The 23,674-nt window shown below is 42.1% G+C and overlaps 1 protein-coding gene across 1 annotated transcript in view; it reads left to right on the top strand.

Annotated features, from left to right (window-relative positions):
* Positions 1-23,674, top strand: part of LOC131686232 (uncharacterized) — a 29,840-nt gene extending 6,166 nt beyond the window's left edge. The window contains exons 2-11 of the mRNA XM_058970482.1: positions 5,031-5,169; positions 5,233-5,474; positions 5,550-5,704; positions 5,775-5,945; positions 6,012-6,409; positions 7,667-7,791; positions 7,853-7,956; positions 17,626-20,222; positions 20,287-21,472; positions 21,552-23,674. Coding sequence (XP_058826465.1) covers positions 5,031-5,169; positions 5,233-5,474; positions 5,550-5,704; positions 5,775-5,945; positions 6,012-6,409; positions 7,667-7,791; positions 7,853-7,956; positions 17,626-20,222; positions 20,287-21,472; positions 21,552-21,555 — 5,121 coding nt within the window. The 3' untranslated portion in view covers positions 21,556-23,674. The remainder of the gene's footprint in view (positions 1-5,030; positions 5,170-5,232; positions 5,475-5,549; positions 5,705-5,774; positions 5,946-6,011; positions 6,410-7,666; positions 7,792-7,852; positions 7,957-17,625; positions 20,223-20,286; positions 21,473-21,551) is intronic.

The raw sequence follows: 23,674 nt of genomic DNA, 5'->3' as shown, positions 1-23,674 counted from the left end.
ATAAAAGACCCATGACTCCTGCAAGCTAACGCATTGAGCCGTGTCAAATAAATGAATTAAAAAAAATCATTTCACATTGAACTGCATCGGAAGTTTGTAGGAATGATCATATTGAAGATGCGCATATCTAGATGTGGATGGCATGGTTGGCAGAGGTTTAGAAAGTATGATTGGAGCATATTTCGGTTTTGTATGGAGGACGTAACCTGGGTTGGGCAGGAACCCTAAAGTTCTTGTCTATAGCAAAGTCCAAAGCACGAGTTACGAATGCTTAACAAAAACGATCTACATGAGGAGAAAAAGCGTCGTGGAACCAGTCAACGACCATGGCGGGAAATTGTTAACAGATCGTGCAGAAGTTGCCGCCAGGTGGAAGAAGCACTATGAGTTACTTAAAATGGACAAATAGAGAAAGTGCAAAAGCGATTAGGGATCAGGAATAATTATGAATTTCGAAAAGGGTTGATACCATTTTAAGGACTACCATAACACTATGGAGTTGGGCCGAGTTTGGACCATGAGCATGGGGCATTATAGACTTTTCGTTTGCTCGAGTATTTGGAGTTCAAAGAAGCGAAACTATCATTGCGAGATCTCATATGCTTCCTCGTTTCTACTGGATGACATCGACATCATTGTGAAAGAAACAAACAAGAGATTCTGCGAGAAGCGCACTGACGATAAGCTTTGAAACTTTGGTTCTCGGTAGCCTAAACAAACGATTGCGGGTCGGGCAGTATCAAACACTAAATCAATAACGATCGTGCTCAGTGCCAGTAAACCAATTGCCACAATCAAATGTCTGATAACCAACCAACAGCACCAATGAAGAAACGTGCCGTTGAAGACGAATTTACAAACAGCGACCCGTAAGAACAAGAAACAAATTAAAACTTCCAACCATGAACAGCAGTACATCAAGGACGTGAACGACAACATGAGAGAAGGCAGACGGACAGATCGGCAAGTCATGGAGAACAATGCAGTTATTGCATCACCGCCAAGAAAAAGGATCTCAACACGACGCCGCAAGCTGCGTCATCAAAATGCGATGGAAGAGCTGTAGCTTTGCGTTATTTTTTTATTTTTTGTAAAAACACAAGCGATCCACAGCTCAGTTATGCTAGCGCATTGAGCCGTGTCAAATAATTTAAAATAAAGGTAAAAGTACGCTTTACGAAATAATACTTTGAATAGTTCCAAATAGAACACATGTAAGGCGAAGGGAGAATCAGCCATGGCTTAATGCTTAACTAAAAAATTAAAAATAAAAACCGGGTGAGGAAAGCGAGGAAAAGATACTCAGGAGCACATTAAACACAATGCTAAACTCCGTGATTTAGGGGCCGAATATCAAAATTTGCATGCGTTGAATGGATCGCAGCAATCGTCGACTGCAGACTTTTCGCTCCCCGTGAAAAATTTAGTTATCGTCTTTCAATTGGGAATTTTTGATATTTTGGACCATATGTGGTTGTCCCGATTAACTAATAGAACCTGCAATTCCAAATCCGGTTTCAACGAAGTACGATTCGCACGAAGTCAAGTGAAAGGCGCGTTCCGGTTATCAAAATGAGTTGCAGAGAGAAAGTGACGTGTAGCCCATTACACTTCCGGAAGTAACGTAGAACGTGTTTTTGGTAGTTCATAGGATATAGAAAGGATTTTGGCATGCTGGATACGGGTGAGACCGTTTCATGTACTTTTTTCCAAATATATTAATATCCCCGTCATCTATGAGAATTGTTTCGGTTCCGAGCGTTTTCCTTAAGTAGATGGTAGGACTATTATGAAATAAAAACACTTGTAAGGACGTGGCCAGGTGTGTGTAGTTGAGGTCTGACAGGTCAATTCTGCAGCTCCATCTACGATTTGTGTAGGTGTTAATGCTGTGTTATGCACTATTAAAATTTGCATGCGTGATGCTATCGCAACTATATTCAACGCATCGTGATTCTAAATAGTTCATCAATCGTCGTAGAATGTTGGGATCATACCTGAACACATTCCAGCGGCACATTCTGAATTTATCTGGTATTTTTTTCTCGTCAGGATGTCCTCGTCAATTTGCAGTCACTGGATCCATCGTTTATCCAAAATTGTGCAGGCTCTATGGCATTGCCAGAGCTTGTTATTTTCAATTGTTTTTGATTGACGCTGTGTTTCTTGTACTGGAGATCTGCTGCTACGGAAACCTGTTTACAAGAATGGTAGCGTTCATGACGTGGGGAACTGTCGTAGGATATCGATCCTCCACTACCTCCCGAAGGTATTCGAAACCCTATGACTTATATATTCACTATCATCGACAAACTCGGCAAGTGACAACAAGCAAAACTTCGATCGTGTTCCGTATCGCCTTGTTGTCGAGAAGCTTAAAAGCATTGGACTTCCTGCCTGGTGAACCGATTGAATTGCTCCGATGAAGGCTTTTGTTCTGTTGGGCGACATACTTTCTACGCTTTTTGATATCTGTTCTAGTGTGCCACAGGGTTCATCTTGAACCATTGTTCTTCATTTTGTTTGTAAATAAATCTTGGTACGGTTTTGAAATCCCTAAAATCTTTGGAGGATTTTCTAAACTGCTTCAACTCGAAATTGACGTATTTTTAGCTTGAGGCACCATCAACGGAATAACGGTGTATTTGAGAGAAGAGCGTCGTTGGAAGAGCTCTGCACTCAATACCTGGCGGCATAACGGAGAAAGAATCAGACTCATGGAACACAAACTGTACCAAGTGTGTATTGTAATTGTATATACATGGCAGACAACATGTAGCACGAATGTTGAAATTTCGGGGCATAGTCCGCATTCGTTGGCTGTGTGCAAACGAGGAAAATGCGCGTTCGGCGGTAAGTCTGATTCGGTCATAATTCGCCTTTGCAGTTCAGAGGGCCGTCGAATGATTGAACCCCAGCCAGATTTTTCTTAGTGATCAGTAAGATGATATTAAGATGATATTAAGAATCGGCTGCGAGGTCCGTTGGAATCGGAGGTCAAGTTTCGTAACAGAATCGAGTATCAAGGCTTTGTTTTGCTTTGTATGATTAGCATTATGCGGGGCCCGCTGATGATGACGATCCTTCCAACAGCTAATACTTCTGGATAAATTTCAAAAATATATTCAGCTGGCGGAGATCCGACCCTCCGATATAAGTTTCATAGCATTGCGCATTAGTAGAATTATGGAATTGAATGCCAAAAAACTAAACCCTTGACACTACACTGCTCCTTCAGATGACTTCGCAGTTGATTCTTAGCGTACATGATAATTGCATAGTTTATACTACGATCAGACAGAGCATCCTTCCTAGTCAGGATTCGAATATATCACAAATGTCTTATGTGTCCAGCGTCATATCATTTGTTCCGCCACACCGAGGATGCTAACGATGAGGGAACAAAATAGACACATACTCTTGATTTGTGTACATTCAGTCGTTTAGAATTACCTAGACTAAATGAACACGTCTGTCCCGAGTTTCCCAGACTGGCTAAATCGACGTCAGAAGAACCGTTTTTTAACTGCAGCAACTGTAGACTTTATCAGTAATCTGCAAGAATTCCTTAATAAAGTCTAAAGGGTGCGTTTCGACTTCGTCTCATCAGAAATCGACACTAACTTTTTGTCGGAATAGATTAGCGCCGGCACATTTTGTGTTTCAATCGAACGACTGGTCAAACGTATGTCAAATGTCCCGTTCGAGCAGAAGTTCTGTTTGTGCCGATAAGACAGTGGAGCCGAGCTCCTTTCTACGTCTTGCGTAATTTATATGTCAATACGTGGGTAATTTGTAGCGATCATCAAGGCGGATTCAATCAGTCCGAGGCGAATAGGGTTAGAGAGCAGTCCCTCCGGAAGCTGCTAGAGTCCAGGTGACTACGGCTTTCGTTTCACTATGGGAGATGTTGAGGAGCAAAGTGTATGAACCGTCGTTGGACAGCCTCAATTTCGCTAAACCTGTTCTGGTAGTACCGATTCTATACATCAGAAAAACCCTAGTTGTCTTGATGCCTTATTCACTATGTATAAAGTATGCGATTTGAACGTTATTACAGAATCTAAGATGATTCCGAGATCCTTTACATGAGAGTGTCTTGGAATGCTGGAGCCGAACAAACGATAGTTGGACTGGATCGGCTGACGTATCCGTGCAAATGTAGAAATTGAGCATTTGCTCGGGTTTGGAACCACTCTGTTTAGAAATTGAATCCCGTATCTGTCGAAAAACTTTCATGTCATCGGTGAAGCAAAGGAGATCCTTGTAGTTTGATGTAGACGACATTAAAATTGAGAAGTAATATTACTTGCATCCCGCTGAAAGTAGCGAGAAATGATGCAAACAGATAATCCTTACTAATAGCTGATGTGGATTTGCCTTCCATCGAGACAGGAACGAAACCAGCGATGAAGTGGTCTTTGAATACCAAGTTTATTGGATATTGCGATATCATGGATGATATTATCGAAGATCGCGGATAGATCCATGTAAATAGCTTCCGGTTTGCAGTTCGTCGGCATATCCTTCGAATACACACGTTGTGAATGAGAGTAGGTTGTCCATAAACGATTAATTTGGTATAAAACCATGTTAGTTGTCTGCGATGTGGATCCGCACTTAACCCTCCGGAAGTCGCGCAAATGGCCCACTGAACGAGCAGACGCTGGTGCGCTAAGACGATTTCGCTCGATTTTCAGAGCAGCGTGCACTCAGTGCACTAGCGCGACTTCCGAAAGGTTAAGTACAAAATCCCCCGATAATTAAGAAGATTCACTGTCACTCATCCAATTTCCCATGTTTTGCAAAGAAACTTTTGGAAAAGGTGCAAATGTTCGCTTCAGTAGAAGTGTAGACGAAGCTAACAAATGCGAAGAAAAAAGCAACAAAACTGATTAAAAGTCCCGATGTCGTCATAGCAAACCAATGCGATATACACAAATATTAATGATTATCATGCTCACTGTGTCCAGAACTACCCAAATGGAACTCTACTCAAATATCCACTCCTTCAACTTTACCAATTCCAGGAGCATCACCTACAGCGAGCAATATGCACCGGACTAATCATTCCCACGCCGGAGGTGTTCGAGGCGACCGATTCGGAGTTTTACGAAAGGTACTACCCGCAGGACTACAAAATGCCGAAACAGATGATCCACATGCAGCGTAAGTTATTGATCTGGTTCGAAAACCAATTTCACAACTGATTAACGATTGTTTCCATTGCAGCGCTCAACCTGGAACAGGACGTACCCGATTACGACATGGACAGCGGGGACGAACAGTGGGTCAACACGCAGGGCAAACGGCTGGATCTGGATCCGCTGAGGTTCGAGACGATGATGGACCGGTTGGAGCGAAGCTCCGGTCAGACTGTCGTTACGCTGAACGAAGCCAAAGCATTGCTGAAGCAAGACGATGAGGTCAGCATCGCCGTGTACGACTACTGGCTGAACAAGCGGCTCAAAATGGTTAGTTTGTTTTTTTTTTTGTGCCGGAAATCAACCGAATGTTTTCACTAATCCATTCGCTTTCCTTTATTACAGCAACACCCACTGATACTATCGGTGAAAACGGAAACTAGGGGCAATACGACCCCGAACAATCCGTACTTGGCATTCCGGAGGCGAACTGAAAAGATGCAAACCAGAAAGAACCGCAAGAATGACGAGTCCTCGTATGAGAAGATGCTCAAACTGAGGTTCGTATTTGTTGGTTTTGTTTTGTTCTAAGGAGATTTAGGTACTCATGTGACTCGGTTAACAATTTAGGCGAGACCTTAGCCGAGCGGTAACCTTGCTGGAGATGATCAAGCGACGGGAAAAGATGAAGCGGGAGCAGCTGCACCTTAGCATTGAGATATACGAGAAGCGTTATCAGACACAGGACTTTAACGGGCAGTTACTGGCCGAGTACACTACCACTGCAACGAAGGCCACAAGGTTAGAATCTATGACAGGATGTTTCGAAATCCTAGCAAATCATTAACGTTTGCCGATTTTTCACAGGCCTGCGTTTGCGCCGATTTACTCGAATCAATTTTCGTCGCATCATTCCGTGCTGGCTGGTTCCGGCTCGGGTGTTGCCAGTGGGTCCGGTGCAGGAGCGTACGGTAGTGGATCATCCTCCCACTACCATGTGGGTACCAGCTCTAGCAAGCGGGACGCCGACACACTGGGCGGAGGTCGGAAAGAAAAGCGCCAGTATAAGAAGCGGAAACATAAAATACCGAAGGAAAGAGCATCGGCCAGTAGTACGACGGTGGCAGGCAGCTCCGGGATCGGTTTGGGTCATGCAGGAGCGGGATCGGCGGGTTACCACTATCAATATCATCCGGCGGGTGCTGGAGCGGGTGAAACTGCCATGCAGAAAGCGGAAGGCATTGTCGGTAGTGGATTAGGCAGTGGTGAGTGATTAGTGGTTTCGTCGTTAGTTAGTTTTCTAGGATGGATACTAGACTGCCCAGAACAACGATGAATTTTTGAAAACTCAATCGGCCCACCCATGAGTCGATTCCTAGTCCCACCAGGAGTATTTGTACCAAATTTGAAGCAAATCGGACAAGTCTAACTACCGGACCAACGTGCCTGAAGTTTGTATGGGATTTTTTAACAATTTACATGGAGAAAACCCACTAGTTCGTATTTTCGCCCCTAGGTGTCACTGTATGCATCGTATTATAACTGTAAGTAAAAATAGGAAAGATAATTTAAATATCTACAACTTTGCCGAAGACTGCTAGTCAATCCGGCTTTGTTAAAAGAAGTTATTAAACATTTACCAAAGTGATGTGTGAGTCAGTTTTTCATGGGGCCTAGTAGTGCATGGTTATGTATCAGTACTCGAGTCCCGCGAACTATACATTTTTGTGAAATAATGGTTAAATTTAGCTGAATAGTAGTTTACAAGAATTGTAGTAAATAATACGAGTTATGTTTTGGTTAGAAAATTTTAATTCCACCTTTGACCGCATAGAGGGCGCCAACGCTAACTTTTCATAGAAGAGAGATAGAGTATCAAGATGTTCGGAAGAAATACTGAAAAATGCCTTTTCTATAACTTTGTAGAAGACACTAATATTCTATCTCTCTCCGTTGAAAAGTTAGTGTTGGCGCCCTCTATGCGGTAACATGTGGAACTAAAATTTTCTAATCAAAACATGACTCGTATTATGTTATATAATTCTTCTGAACATACCATTGAGCTAAACCTAACGATAATTTCACAAAAATGTTTAATTCATGCGAATCGAGTACTGATACACAACCTTGCACTGTTGGGCCCCATGCTAAACTGGCTCAGACATCACTTCGTTAAAAGTTTAATAACTTCTTTTAACAAAGCCGGATTGACTATCAATCTACGGCAAAGTTGTAGACAATTAAATTATCTTTCTTATTTTCACTTACAGTGATAATACGATGCATACAGTGCCACCTAGCGGCCAAAATGCGAGCTAGTGGTAGTGGTTCTCCATGTAAATTGTTGAAAAATCCCATGCAAACTTCAGGCACGTTGGTCCGGTAGCTAGTCTTGTCCGATTTGTTTCAAATTTGGTGCAAGTACTCCTGGTGGAACTAGGCATCGACTCAGGGGTGGGCCGATAGGGGTCATTTTTTTCCTGTCACTCTAATGGATACTAATCGAGTGCTTGACATTTTAGGTACTGCAGTCGATCCTACCTTATCCTCGGATGACGAGGAGCTTGCAAACCTGCAAGGAAACAGCGCCCCGGAAGAGGAGTACGTGTACGCATTTCGACGGAGCAAGTTTAGTCATTACCATAGGGTGAGTGGCAGAAAACGTATTCAAAGGTTTTGTTTAATAATGTGAGACCATCTGATTGCAGCCTATTACGAATGGTTTCGGCAATTGGCCGTGGGAACCGAAGGAGGAAAATGGTACGGCTGATCCTAGGTATCGGTACACGCTCACGTCTCTAAGGCATCCTAGGTGAGTACTGCAAAACCTCTACATCTAGTTTTAATAAAGTGGTTCCATTGAACTGCCGTCCTGTTTTCCATGGGACACGGATTGAATTCCCGTCCGCAGTCTATTATTAAAGCAGGTATATTAAAATTGCTACAATCAATTAATTGTCTTCGCGATAACCTTGAGCGAATTCGGCAATAACCAAGTTGTAGTACAAACTATTGAAGATCGATGGTGAAATTATGTTGCTTTGGGGTTTACTAGGGTACTACCCAGGGATTTCTAGCTTGAATCGAAATACAATCCTGTTTTCCATGGGATGCGGATTGAATACTAATCCGTAGTCTATTATTAAAGCAGGTACATTAAATTTACTACAATCAATTAATTGTCTTCGCGAATACCTCCAGCGAATTTGGCAATAACCAAGTTGTAGTACAAATTATCAATTGAAAAAGATCGATGGTGAAATTACGAAAACAGTTTAGGAATTAATAAGAGCATCTGGGGTGCAGATGTTTTAAGACGATGGTGCTTTAATACACCCCGTCAAAGTATAACCATAATTTAGCAATTTTTCGGTACCACGAAAGATGAAACTGATAGACTTAGTTACCATTTATATAAAAGTACCACTTTTAGAGCTTCACTTTCAGTGAATTTCCTACCACCAAATCATACATTTGGAGCAAAGAAAACACGCAATTTTAGCTAGTAGTACTGTAAACGTCTTCATCCTTATTTCGCCACTAACGATCCAGGTGGGGTTGCATTCTCGAAAAGGTCCATATTAGGACTGCACGAATTAAATTTCATCTCGAAGGCGAGTGCTCTCTTATCATTCACAACGTTTCTAGTTGAAGCATCGGATAACATTGGATTGTTACTAATCGAGGAGAATTATACAACCAGTAGTGCAGTTCAGATACGACACACAACTGATCATCCTGTACGTGTGATAATTGTAATTTTATTGAAGGACAGCTAAGTGAACCTAGTCAAAAAGGTCCTGGGCACCAAAGCTGACATGTGGGCAGTTGAAAGGTCCCTATGAAAAGGCAACGTTAACATCGAGTCGCAATGACACCGAGCGAAGTCGTGTTTGCCATCATCCAGCTCGCCGTATGAGTTGCAAGATTGGATCATACAATCCGGAGCCTCGGAATCCTGTTTTGCAAAGATGATAAACGTTAAAAGCGTGAAATTATTTTATCAGACCAGCATCTCGTTTCAGAGCTGGATACAAACATAGTATTGTACTGAAAAAGCGCTGGGTTCCCAGTTTGTACCGTAAACTCACAGGGATCACGATATAATAAAGCGGGTGATATACAACGAATTGGCGACTGGTGTATCTGTTCGAGACTGCAACCTACATGGAATGTGTTGATGCTGTTTGGAGGGTAAGATGGCATGATTGTCATTTCAAAAACGATAAGTTTCACGACCGGTTACATTCCATGATCGCCAAGATGAAGGGAATCTCTTCGATCGAGGTGTTACTGAGTCTCCCAGTTCGGGATGGCATTTTTGGACTGTGGTGAACCATGTTGAATGCAGTGATGAACCTTGTTTAACCCTTAAATGCATACTGTTGCCATTTGACAACATACCGGATTCCGTGATAAAAAGTAGAGATGGTCGTGTTTCAATTTTTTCGAACCCGAACCCAACCCGAACCCGAGAGCTTGAAAATTGAAAAACCCGAACCCGACCCGAGACCGAAATTATAAAATTTGAAAACGCCGCACCCGACCCGAGCCCGAAAATTTTAAAATTAGAAAATCCGGACCCGATCCGTACCCGAGAATGAAAATTTTGTAAAACCCGAACCCGACCCGACCCCGAGAATTTTAAAATTTGAAAACCCGAACCCGACCCGAACCCGAAAATTTTTAATTTGAGAAAGCCGATCCGAATCCAACTTGCTAATATGGAGAATCCACCAAAGATCTCGAAGATTTTTAATTTTAGGCACCCTAGGCTCATCCTAGAATAGTAGAATCATTCGAATCTGAAGTAGCACCATACGCGTTGAGTTATATCTGCCTATGGCAAAACGAATCACTGACGAGTAGAATCCGCATTTTTATTTGCTATTATTGAACGTCGAATTTGTAATGTTATGAGAAACTTACAAATCGTCGATATATCAACCGAAATGTAGAATAAATCGGTCGCTAACTCATGGGGAAACAAAAAACTTAATGGTGACAGTTTCAAACAACCTTGCCCGTCGTACTTAACCAAAATTTCTAATTTTGTATCAAAAGCGAATTCTATACATTTCTTTTCTAAGAAATGTAAAACCATTCCTGCAAGGCAGTTTTGTATGATTTATCACATGTTAGTAATGGTAATTGTCCACAGCAGTACCACCAAATTTGTGATTTCAATATATGGGAATTGTGAAATCGTCCTACAACGCTACAACGTCCTTTTTAGTCAATGGTTACAGTTTATTTGAACTGCAAGCAATCCTTATAATAAATCAATTTGATTATTATTAAACTTCTATTAAAGCAGGTTCAACCTATTTGTTGCATTTGACCAACTTAACAGTGCCCGCTTAAAGTTTGTTTGGGGTAGAAATGTACCCCACAAAACCGTTTACGTTAATGTTTTGTCATGTTTACATAATTCCGAAGACATTATTTTATCTATTTTTAAAAGCAAAACATCGATACATAGTAAGCGAAAAACCAAAAATTGTATGTTTTAGAATAAAACTATCCAATTTAATTATAAATTTAATAAAAATTAGGCCTATTAGAGCGATTTTAGTTCTGGGGTACGAATGTATCCCAAAAAACCGTTTACATAGAGAAAAAGTCACGAAACCGTTGTAGGGTTAATGGACAATTATTCAATATGTAGCAAAAAGTACTATCATTAAGTGCACTCGCAACACCCACTGTTTGATTTCTCGCGACTGTCAAAACGACCAATCAGGAGCGGATCAATAGATTGGTTTTTATTGTATCTACTTCCCGTAGATTTCTACTCTCTTTGCTTTAGACACTATTTGCCGTAAGCTTTAGCTGAGTTTTACGCGTTTACTCTGACCGCGGCCTACGTATCGGTTTTAAAATACCTGTCGAAATTAATATTTTAAAACAGAAAGTTGAACCAATATTTTCCGATAAATTCCTGTTGACTGTTGATTTATTACTAATTATTATTAAAAATAAATCGCAAAGAGATTTTAGATGTGAGACACGTATTGATGAATGCTCTCTCGTGAATGCTCTTTTAAAACATAAAATAATTCAGTCAGTTTGCGAATCTGAAGAGACAGAATTTTATACATGAATGAAAAATACTATATTTGAGCACCAGAAAATACGACGAATTCTAGCGATTTAAAGGTGCTACCATTTTGTACGGTTATATGTGTCTTCCATTCGTATCACGAAGTATAAAAAGAGGCTAAGTTTTGTGCATAGACAGCGTCAAGAAATGGTTGGGTTGTTTTGTTCGAAACCCGAGCCTGACCCGACCGGACGAATTTCTAATTAGAAAAACCCGAACCCGACCCGAGCCCGAAAGTTCAAAATTTTAAAAACCCGAAACCGACCCGAGCCCGAGAATTTCAAATTTCAAAACCCGGAACCCGACCTGAACCCGAGAAGCTTAAATCTATAGAACCCGAACCCGACCCGAAACCCGTCGGGTTTGGGTCGGGTCCGGGTTTCGGGTCTAAAAACCCGAACCCGACCATCTCTAATAAAAAGCCTTAACAAGAGGTATATATCGCATCAACCCAGAAAAATGAGTACCAAGAAAAAATGAATTTCATGCATTTAAGGGTTAAAACTGAATCAGTACGGGTGGCGTGTTGGACTGCTCTGAAATGAAGACGAAGTGCGTCATCTGCATTTAATGCGATTGATCTTACATCACTCCAATATAATGCTGGTAATAACAGTCTTCTTCCGGTTTGACGTGTTGATCAATCAGCCGAGACAGGATCTTATCCGTGCTTACGTAGATGATATTGAACTTGTAAAGCAATAATTGCAAAGCCCAGCGCTGGAGTCGATTCGTCGTATACACTGGAGTACCTTTCTTCGATGCGAATTGCAAGCGTGGGACATGATCTGCTTGCAGTGTAAAATTCTCTGACAGCGAAGAATATTGCGAACATCTCACGATCTGACCGACAGTAGGCTTGCTCAGCGGACGATAAAGTTCTGGAAGCGTGCTGCACTACCTTGATTGAACTATCTGGATATTTGTGGCTGATGGTCCAACTGATGAAGCATCCGCTGAAGCGATTATATCGAGCTGTGGATTGTAGTGCTTTAGAAACAGCTCCGATTTGCGAATTTTCGTGAAGGCGGAGAATACTTTCTTGCACTCTTCTGACCAAACGAACTTTCTGTGGTGTTTTAGAAGCTTATCGAGCCCCTAGTGTTCTCATACTCGGGATAAACTTCACGTAATAATTGAGTGCTCCTAGAAACGGTCTGTTGGCGCTGGCATTTTACAGATGGCTTTGACTTTTGCTGTATCAGAACGCTGACCTGGTTCGTCAATGACATACCCTAAGTACTTGATCTGGTGTGGGTCGAACGTGCATTTTTCGGCCTCCATAGTGAAATCGAATTCTTTGATGCGACGAAGGACAGCTTGAAGATTTTGTGAATGGCCAGCTTCGTCGACTCCTCCTACCAAGGTATCGTCAAGATAACCGAAAGTACATGTTAGTCCAGCAAGGATCGTGTCTACAAGCTACTGCAAACCTCCTGGGGCTGCTTTGACTCCTGGTGGAAGCCGATTGTACTGGTAAGGTCCGGGGTGTATTAATCGTAAGTCGGCCCCGACAGCCTTCTTCTACCTCCACTTGCAGGAATGCATCTGATAGGTCAGTTTGGCTGAAGACCTTGCAGTTTGCTAGTTTAGCGAAAATATCTTGCGGCAATGGAAGTGGATAATGATGTGGTTGCAGAGTACCGTAGCGACCTGTGGAGTAGTCACCACATATTCTAATTGCACAACTTGCCTTTCGAACGACGACAATGGAAGCCGGTCACTCAGAACACTCAACCGGCGTGATAATGTTGGCACGCTCTAGTCGGTTCCAGCTCCTTATCCGCTGTATTGTGCATGGTGTAAAATACTGGTCTTTCAGGGTAAACTTTGCTTTCGCTTTGGAACATAACACTGGTTAGTCCCCGAACAGAGTCTGACAACAAATTGAAAACTAAACTTGATGTTTTGATGTTCGGCAAATGATTACTCTGGTTGTTGTCGTTTTGGTCGTTTTAACGGTTAAAAGATCAAAAGAACAAAAGATCAAAATGGAGAGCAGCAAAATTGTTCTATGACATCAAACAGAAAACTACTTCTGCTATCAGAGAGAGTAAATTGAAAGCTCATTGAGATGTTGAAATTTTTATTGATAACAAAATATGTACTCACTTTGATGTTTTACCAAAGAAATATAAACAGAAAATTCTTCTAAGACACACAGATAGCAAAATGAGATCAAAATTTGATGTCATATTTAAAAAATATAAATCTGATATCAAAATATGAATTCTACTTGTTGTAATTTTGATGTTCGGCTTTGCTTGGGATTGCTAAACACTTTCGGAAATGCTGCTTTGAGGGAGCTGATTTCTGTCAGATAGATGCTGCCTTGATTGCAAAACTGATCCGTCGGCACCGATCCGTGATTGAACAAGTCGATGAGGCTTAATCCACGCATTCGAGATTCTGCTTTACTGCGTAGAACTTTTGAATAATTCGTGTTTTGAAACGGTACAACGAATGTTTGACCGTTGATAGGAAGGATAAAAGTGGCCGAAATAACTTTGCGTATAGTGTGAATGATCACAAGCGGGAAGTCCAAGCTTTTAAGAGGAATCCCAATAGTTCATTGAGAGACGTAGTAAAGAGACTACATTTAAGCGAAATTTCTGTGCGAGATGCAAAAACTGTGAAGGACTACACACTTACAAAGACCAAAAGGCGCCGAATCGCGATGACTGGCAGAATACAGTGGGGAAAACACGTGTGCGGAAGCTCTATACTCATCTGTTAACGAAACTGCATTGTCTCTTCATGGATTATGAGGCTTATGTAAATCCTGATTTCTGGCAGCTTCCGGGTATCATTTTCTTTACTGCTTGTCCCTGAGAAAGTTAGAAAGCAGAAAGTATCTAAATTTGCTGAAAAATACATGATTTGGCAGGCAATTTGTTTGTGCGGAATGCATTATGTGACAAACGGAACGGTCAATAAGCAACTATACTTGAATGAATGCATCCAAAACAGTCTTAATACTTCCACCTGTGTTTCCACTTATGAGGTCTCACGATAGCCCTACACTTTTCTGGTCGGATATAGCCTCATGCCACTACTCAAATATTGTTCTGGAGTGGTACAATACTAAGTTTTCATGCCAAAAGATCTCAATCCCTCAACTGTACCGGAATTGAAACCAATTGAGAAATATTGGGCCTCCATGAAGCAGTTACTCCGGAGGTATCCTAAGGAAGCGAAATCGAAAGCTTAAATGAGGAATAAATGTATTTCCGTATAAAAACGAGTTGACCCAAACGTTGTACAAGACCTTATGAACAGTGTTAAGAGAAAGGTCGTGTAGCTGTGAAATAAAGTAAAACGAACATGGATAATGTTTGACAATTTGTTTAAATTTATTCCCTGAAAGTTTGAAGATGATTGGTTGATTGGGTGAATTTTGACGAACGTTTTCGTGTGATGCAATTTTATTACGTACATCCTTTATTTCTGGTCGAATTGAACGGTGTAACAGTCAGATCCAGCATGACTCGGCGATCGACATTGTTATCATCTCGGAAGAAACTTTAACCAATATCGGATAGTGAGCCACTCAATCGACGGAAGAATCTGCAATAATAACTGGTGGTAAACGGGTCTGGGTCATTTGGCATAAAGGACATTTGGCATAACGGTTATTTTTCATGATGGTCATTTAGCATAATTTGGAGAATTTTTCTCGCTGAAGGTCATTTGGTATAACGGACATTTGGCATAATTTACTTTATCTCCAGGTCGTTTGGCATAATGGTCATTTGGCATAATTTTTAATTTTACGTAAAGCGAAGGTCATTTGGCATAACAGACATTTGGCATAATTTCGAGAAGTGATCGCTTTGTCGGACTTAATCTAATTCATAGCCCCTATGTGTGAGTGCATCACAGGTTTGTCTGCGGGGGTCCGCCGCTTCCGGGTCGTCGGCTACCTCGTCCCGATTTCGGTTATGTGGCAAAGCCGCATTATACTGGCTTCGCCCAAGTGCTAGAGCAGTATAACAACCGATGATTCAATATATTTAAATTCATTCAACAAATTATCGTTTGAAAAACTAAACTTAGAAATATTTAGAAATGATCAAATTAACTATCGTCTGAATCGAACAATATATAGCTCATGATATAAAGAACAGTAATAAGAATAATTATAATTATTGAAACACTATGGACAGCTAAAACTCACTGGCGATCATAATAATGATAACCAAAATAAAACATACGTCTGGTGGAACGCAGTTCTAGTGCACTACATCAACAAAAACCTGTAGAATCTATTCTATACTAAAACGTAAGTCATAGACAAACGATCCATAACTTCAAGTATGAGCAAACACAAGAATTTCAAAAATGAAACTTAAAAGAACAGCTTATGTTTAGAAGAAGACAACATCAGTTATGAAAAGTTTTCATTCGAAATATAATCAATATCAGGTAATGGAAAACAATGCATTATTATTATTATAAAATTTGTTATTGGAGAGGCGTTTCGAGCTCCTCACATCAGAATCCGACACCGAATTAGTGACAGGACAAACACAGTATTGTTCGTGCAGCTTTAACCGTATGTTTCATTAGTTGATAAACTAGACATTCTTCTGTTATGCCAAATGACCTTCAGTGAGATCACTTAGCCAAATGTCTATTATGCCAAATAACCTGCAGAATGATCATTTCTCAAAATTATGCCAAATGACCTTATGCCATATGGCCCGCTCCCGAGGCAAACTCAACATTCTCATAGAAATTCCAGATCACGATCACCATCGATAATGTTGATAAAATTGGTCGTACGTTTATCAAGGACCGCGTTCTGGGAATCGAGACTCTTTTCAGTCTGAGGGTCATGTACCGATTAGCAGCTTGCTTAACGTCGCATAACTATGTTTTCATCAATATCTTCCAAGAAAACTAGCAATAGTTTATGAAAATATTTTAAATATGGTCTAGTCCCAGACAGGAAGGAAATGTTCGGTAGGATCGTACACTAGCCCTACAATGGTCACGTATACAATTCAGGATTCGCAACGGAATGTAGAGCAATGCACTGAAATATGATCATCATTTCCAGACCCATTCTCACGATCCCTTTGTGAATTTACAGAACTTCCCATAAAATCAATTTTTGTTCAGACTTGTTTCACTTTGGCCCTCCGCATGATACTGTACTTTGACGTGGTCCGGGGGCTTTTCCACTATAGCAGTATTACAGTATTTATCATATAGAAGCTTTGGTTACGACTACTTCCTCTTTAGTTGAGCTTCATTGTGATCAAATTTAGTATTTAACTTGGCGACCTTAATTAGTCACTTATGCCATGGTCAAAGTAACGTACAAAGTCGGTTCAAGGCCAAGTTATCTTTGGAGGTACTCTGGGCTTGGCGATGAGTCCTGCTTTGGAACTCTTTTAAACTGGGAATGTGCCATGCCAGGATTCCCGAAGTTTGATCTTTGGCAGCCCTTCGCGATCACCCAAGCATATCTCCCAAACATGATAACACCCCGGTGATAAAGTGAACTTTTTAATTTACAAACGCGGTCTCAAACGTGTCCTAGCAGCCTAGGTTTATTCATTCAGTTGGACAAAAAAATAACACCTATATCCACGAGACAACACGGTCCATGGCGACATGATCAGGAACTCTGGTGATACAGGTGAACTCACTCTCTTCTAGCGTCTGATCCGCGCACTGGAGGGCGAGTATCATATTCGCGGTTCATGCGATCTATCAAGAGCACACGCGAATATGCAGATGGCCACAACGTTACAGAATCGAGTTTATACATGCGAAATCACATACGCACTGCCACACGTTAACATACAAATGCTTGAGTCTTTCGCGATCATTCACGCACACCTACGCTCGCGATCTCGTAAACACCCCGGTGATAAAGTTATCTTTTCAACACTTCTAAATTTACATCACATAATAAAAAAACTATTATTTGATATCAAACTTTATAAAGAAACATGCTATTTTTATTTCTGACAAGGTCACAGTAGAACTGTTCAATTCACCTTATCATCACATTCTGCAGCGCAATTCTTCATCAAGCCTACATCAATTCCTTAATCCTACCCCAACCCTAAATCCTGATCATGGACATTCAGTCATTACCTATTATCGGCTTTGGACTGGTTTGCGCTTTCATTGCCCGACCAAACGCTGTAAAATGGAAATGACTTGTTTCGCTTTATCAGAAAAAAAGTCCTGTTTAAATTTCCATAACCAGACAATAACTGATTGGCAATGTACATACGTTTGTAATTTGCATCCACTATAAATTGCGGTCAGAACAACCCGGAAACACTTGGCTGAAACTTTCTTAATTTTTCTTGCTGTAATTCGATGCTAATATTTCAACATCCTTTCCCTCCAAACCAGACCCCGCTGCATCGGTTTTGCCCGGCGACGCATCGGTCGCGGTGGTCGCGTCATTATCGACCGTGCCACCACCGACCTGGACGACCTGTGGTCGAAGCTAGACTACAAGATCATCGAATCGGAAACAAAACCGGCGGGAGTGTCATCGGCAGCATCAGCGGCAGAACTGGAAGAGGAAAGTATTGTCGTACCGGTGGTCGTACCTGCCACGGTACGGGCGCCAACGACGGCGGCGTCAGCGGTGATGGTTGACAGGAAACGAAACGAAAGCAGTTCGGTGTACAGTGGTGACATAAAGCGAAGAAAACAACTAGTGATCAAGGAAGAAACGGACCTGAACGAACTGTTTATGACCGGCGTGGGGCTGGTCCGAAGAAGTGGAAGTCCAATGGATACGGACGGTATCGGTAGGCTCGTTGGGGACGTGGTGGAAGTGAAACAGGAAAAGTTCAGTGATGAGAGGACATCAGCGACGGGAACGACGACGGCTTCGTCGACGTTTGTAATTAGTAGTAATAATAGTAGCAGTTGTAGTACTAGTGGTAATGTGAATAACTCAGAAAATAATGTGATAAAAAGTGAAGCTGATGGTAGTGGTGTGGAAGTGAAGCAGGAGGTCCTGGAAGATTATGAGCACATGATAGACAATGTAAATAATAACTATAGGAACCGGATTAGTAACAATAGCAACAGCAACAGCAGCAACAACAGCAACAGCAGTCGGCCAGTCAATGGTAACGGCAGTAGTACTAACGTCAATAGTAGGAACAATTTTATCCAATCGTTTAGTAATAGTATTAGCAGTAGTGGACAGAGTCGAGGGCTGTCGCAGTATCAAAACAGGCAGTCATCAGCAGGGTATCTCCTGCATTCGACGTCCGGAGTGGTATCCAGTGGGTCGCTGCAATCTTCTAATAGTCGATTGAACGACGAGCTTGGCTTGGATAGCACATCGGAGCCCAGTAAAGCCATTGCCAGTGTATATACGGATCTGTTGAATGAAATTCAATCCAGTTGGCTTCACTTCCGGCCGAAGACTCCGGAACCACTGCCACTGGAGGATGATCTGCTGCAGGACGATCCGTTGTTCCAAACGGATGCAAATCGAATAGCACTGGAGTTGCAAGCTCTCGGTGCCGAATTACCGGCTGACATCTTCAACCACCAGACGGATTCGGTGTACCGAACGAAACCGTTCGCTCTGGACAGTCTTGTCGAACCACATCCGCTGGGTTTGGATGGGATAAGTGCTGCAGGTCGAAAGGAAGGTGACGATTTGGGCATCAAGTTGGAAACTTGTTCCAATTCGGATAACAATCTCAGTGGGGACAGTTTGAATGATCTGAACCTTAGCTTGAATGAGTCCAACGAGGATGAAAAAATGCTGGACAAAATTCTGCAAGAGTGCCAAATTGACGATATGAAATCGTTGAACCAGACAAGCAATTTTTGGAATGGAATCCTGGAAGATGGGATACTCAATCAGTTGGAGGGTGCTGATGAGACCGGTGCTGGCACTGGTGCCGACGTCAAAGAGGATCATCTCACGGCGAATGATTTGATCGGTATTCCTGCTTCCGAGGAAGTATCAGTGAATAAAATTGGTTACTGTTCGGAACTGGTGGGCTTCGATCGGGCCTCGACGGTTGAACGCTTCAAAAGCAAACGACGGAAGATACTGAAACGATGCAACTACCAAGTAGGCAGCAGTTTCTTTGCTTTGCATAATCCGCCTAAAGAGGAAATCTTTCGACCGTTATCCAGCGTTGAAGAAAATGTTCCTCCTGCTGGCGAGAAAGTCGACCCAGTATCCGCAGCAACACCACTAGAGTCAGAAGTGAAAACGGAAGAAGTAAGTGAACCCGTATCTGCCACCATTCCCGCCGATCAGATTAAAATCGAACCTCCCGATGAATTGCTAGCAGCATCCTCGCCATCCTCCTCGTTGCAATCAGCACCACCTCACCTTCAAACTACTACGGCCGTACTGCCCGCTGGAAGTGGGTATCATCAAAATCTTACCGCCCAGCACATCAAGCTGGAACCAATCAATCACCTGCAAGCGGCATCTCCAGCAATTCAATCGCAAAGCCCTGCTGCTGCTACATCATTCCTAATTACATCCCCCTCGGTACAAGTGGTCCAACAGTCATCCCCTGCTGGAACCGTGCTTAATCCTTTAGTGGCCACAGCTCAAACAACCGTCCCAGCAGTTGCTCAACATCAGCAGCAGCAGCAGCAACAGCAACAGTCCACCGCTCAAATCACGATAGCAACGGGTACGAGTGGGAGTGCGAGCAGTAGCGGCACCTCGACTCCAACTGGCAGCTACATCGTTCAGCATACCACACCGATCGTACTGTCGCAGCAGCAAATGCAGCAGATTGCAAACAGCGGCGGCAACATCCTCACCGTCAGTGGTAACCAGGTGGTCACAACAAAGCAACAGCTAGGAGGTCAGCAACAACATCCGCAGCACCAGCAGATACAGCTTCAGCATGCGCATTCCCATCAGGGTGAGACGTATGTGCTGACGGCGACTCCGGCCGGAGCATCGTCGCTCAAGAAGCAGATCAACGGACCGAATGATAAAACAGGTAAGCTAGCGGGTTTTGTACGAAGAGGATGTTGCATCATGATTAATCATTTCCGCTTTTACAGTTAAACAAAACGTCATCAACCCGAAGTTCCATACGCTTATAAACCAGAAACTGGCCGCTGGCCAGAAGGCTGGTGATCTCAACAAAAAACAGCTGGAGATGATCACGAAGGCTCTCGTTTCGTCGCAGAAGATGATTGTGAAATCGGCAACTTCGGTGAACCATGCGGGCGCCCAGATAGTGCAGCAGCAACAGCAGCAGCATCAACAGCAAGGTAACGTGGTAACCAGTACGTACAACGTGATCCATCAGAACTCGCTGCAGCAACCGATCACGATCCTTTCGGCGACCAGCCAGAATCCTCAGCAGCCAACGCAGAACAAAATCATTCTGACATCATCGCCCCAGCTGATACAGCAAGCGGCTGGACAATTGATGGCAGCTGCTGCCCACGGGAAAATTGCAATCAATTCCAACTTGGTAGCTGCTGGTCAGCAGGTCCAGCAGCATGCTCAATTCCAAACAGATGCCACCGGTCAAGGGCAGCCGGGAGTGATCACGACCGGTCAACCGGGTCAGCACGTAAAGCTGGAGAAAACCGTCAACATGTTGTTTGATGCCGACAAGAATCGGATAGTGTATACAAACATTAAAAACAGTCGCGGCCAATTTCTGGCCCAGATCAATCCAAAAGTTGTGAATATTATTCAACCGATTCAGCAGCAAAAGCTGGTCAACAATGTCGGCACCATGCAGCAACATCAGACGCAACAGCACACAACGACGGTTCAGAGTTTGCTGGGAGGATCACCTACAACAACAATTGTAAATAGTAAAGGCTTTCAGCGAATACCAGCGATGAGTATTCGCGCTCAGCAGTTGCAACAGCAGCAGCAGCATCAACAGTTACAGCAACAGCAACAACATGATTCGCATGGTACGACTACGGTTGCACTCGCTACCAACAACGCAACCAATAGTATCAAGTTCATTCAAGTAACACCGGCGACGGCGGCCGCTGCTGCTGCGGCTGCTGCTGCTGCTGCTTCTGCCGCTAACGATAGTTCCGCAGCAACGGCTTCGGTCAGTGGCGGCGGTAGCAGTACGGTTGCCACTGCTGCCACCATGGTTGTTGCATCTTCCTCCTCCTCCTCCTCGTCGAGCACCGGCGGACCCGGCGGAACGGTGGGCAGTGCGAGCTCCGCTGCGACCGCTACCCCACCCACCAGTATAAACATTACCAACAGGTGAGAATCGAAGAGCAGCCAGCTCGGTAGGTAACTGTTGTTAATTTTAACTCTAACTTATCAATAACAATATATTTAGGTAAACTTGTCAGTGTTGTGTAAGCAAAGAGAAAATACGAAAATGAAGCAAAAAACACGAAGAACAAAACAAAAAAAAACCTAATTCCAAATTATCTCATACTGTTGTAATCCGAAGTGGAACGAGAGAAAGAGAGAGAGAGAGCGAAAGATTGTCTCGCACCTTTCGATTGGTTCTGTTTCCTTCAGTCGTGTCCTACTAATAGTGATTGTTAGTTGGCATTCTTTTTCGTAAAAAAACGGCAAAAATAAAAACTATCAGCAGGAAGTGTTTTGAGCAAGAGTTGTTAGAGTGAAGGGTTTATACGTACTCATAAGGATTTTCCTTCCATTATCTTTCGATAGTGAGACATTTACTAGATAAAGCAGCCGCAGCAGTAGGAACAGAAAGTGATCCACATTGAATCTTGTATATGATAATAAGTTTCACTTACATCTTTCACTTAAACGATTAAAAGTAATCAAAGATTTTGAAGGAAGAGGAAACCATATAGGGAGGGTTAGAGTATACACTTAAGCTGCGTAGCATCGAAATACTACTGTTTAGTTTTACATTGCGACTTCAATGGTTCGTAGTCTATACGCTCGGATTTTTGCTGTTTCATTGGATTTTTCGGCATTCGAAGAAGAGTGATTTTGTGTTCTTGATGCTTCTTGCAAACGGCTTGTTTTTTTTTTATTTTGGACAAGTATTTTTGGGAGTCGGTACTATACTGAAGATGCCCTTTTTTGTGTGTGTTTTTGCTGTGGCAGTTGAGCGAAACGACATGGGAAATTCTTACAAAACCCGTTCTGAATTAGAATTACGCTGTTCGATTTCTGTTAAATCATGGTAACGTAAAGGTAATTTTTCCTAAAATTTGGTTCTTTCTAACGACAATGAACGTTGAAAAATTATGAAAGTTTCCATTATTAAAGTTACGCAGAATATAAGCAATTGGAATAAAGCTTCCAACAAAAGCGATTTACAACATATTTTGAACTATTATCGAAGGTTATGATTTGAACCTAAGAAATTTGATTCCTGGAATATCCTGGTTAAAAGCTATGTTGAGATCTTCACTTTTTGCTGTTGAAAGTGAATTGAAGTTAATATCGTTAACTGAACAACTCGAATTCAACTACAATCGAACTGTTTAATTTATAGTTTCAATACAAATGTCAACATATGACGTTAATAATTTTCCAACTGAGCACACTGTAAACGCGTCCATCGTTCACAGTGAACTTTTGTTCGTTCTCACCCGAGAACTGTATTACCCAAGTAAGTGTCAGTTCTTCAACTTTTAAAAAGTATAAAACATTGTCACTCGACCGGATACGTCTCACGTTTATTCTTCGTATCTGATTCAGCGCGGACATTTTCGCCGCCCCGTTAAGTATTCTCTTGTCATGCTGAGGGAAATTTACAACACACTTACAACGTAATCTTACTCTAACTAGGGCCATGAACACAACTACGGGAGGAGTTGAGAAAAATAAAGGAAGGAGTGGCAAAGCTTTTCATTCTGCATTCAGCAGCCTGTTCGCGAAATAAAGAAAGAAAGAAAAAACAGTGTAAGCAACTTTACGCTAGTTATTCTAGTTACTCCTTGTAAAAAATAGTTAATAGATAATCTCTGGCACGAAATGTGGCGAGAATGCGAGTGCGCTGTGTTAGAAAGCTCTTTCTCCTTTCGGACGCTCATAACGGTATATTAAAAAAAAATAATAAAAAACGCTTATAGCTCTCTTTTTAGCAGAGAGGGGGGAATGGTGAGGGTGGTGCTTTCTGGTAGGTTTTACGATAACCGATAAGAGTGTGGAAAGAAAGACAGTCCTTGCCGCCTTCTCGAACAATGAGAGAGAAAAGACAATTGTTTTAAATTGTTCTTATGTGATTTAAATGAAGAAAAAAAAGCTAACTTCTTTTCAACTTTCTTCGGTTCAGTCAGTTGAAGAGATAATATTTCATCAAGTGATGGCATGCAAGCGACTGTGTGTTTGTATTTGAATGCGAGTGAACATTTGCGTGTTAAATTTGTATCTCTGTATGTGTAAAAAGTTCAAACTAGTTGAAGCTAAATGTTTTGTGATTGATATCGAAAACCGAAACACGAAGCGCGAAATCAAACACTTGCAAAA

The sequence above is a fragment of the Topomyia yanbarensis genome, chromosome 2 (assembly GCF_030247195.1).
Source record: "Topomyia yanbarensis strain Yona2022 chromosome 2, ASM3024719v1, whole genome shotgun sequence".
Lineage (NCBI taxonomy): Eukaryota > Metazoa > Arthropoda > Insecta > Diptera > Culicidae > Topomyia > Topomyia yanbarensis.
The sequence above is the reverse complement of the archived record's forward strand: the minus strand, read 5'-3'. Positions and strand labels throughout refer to the sequence as shown.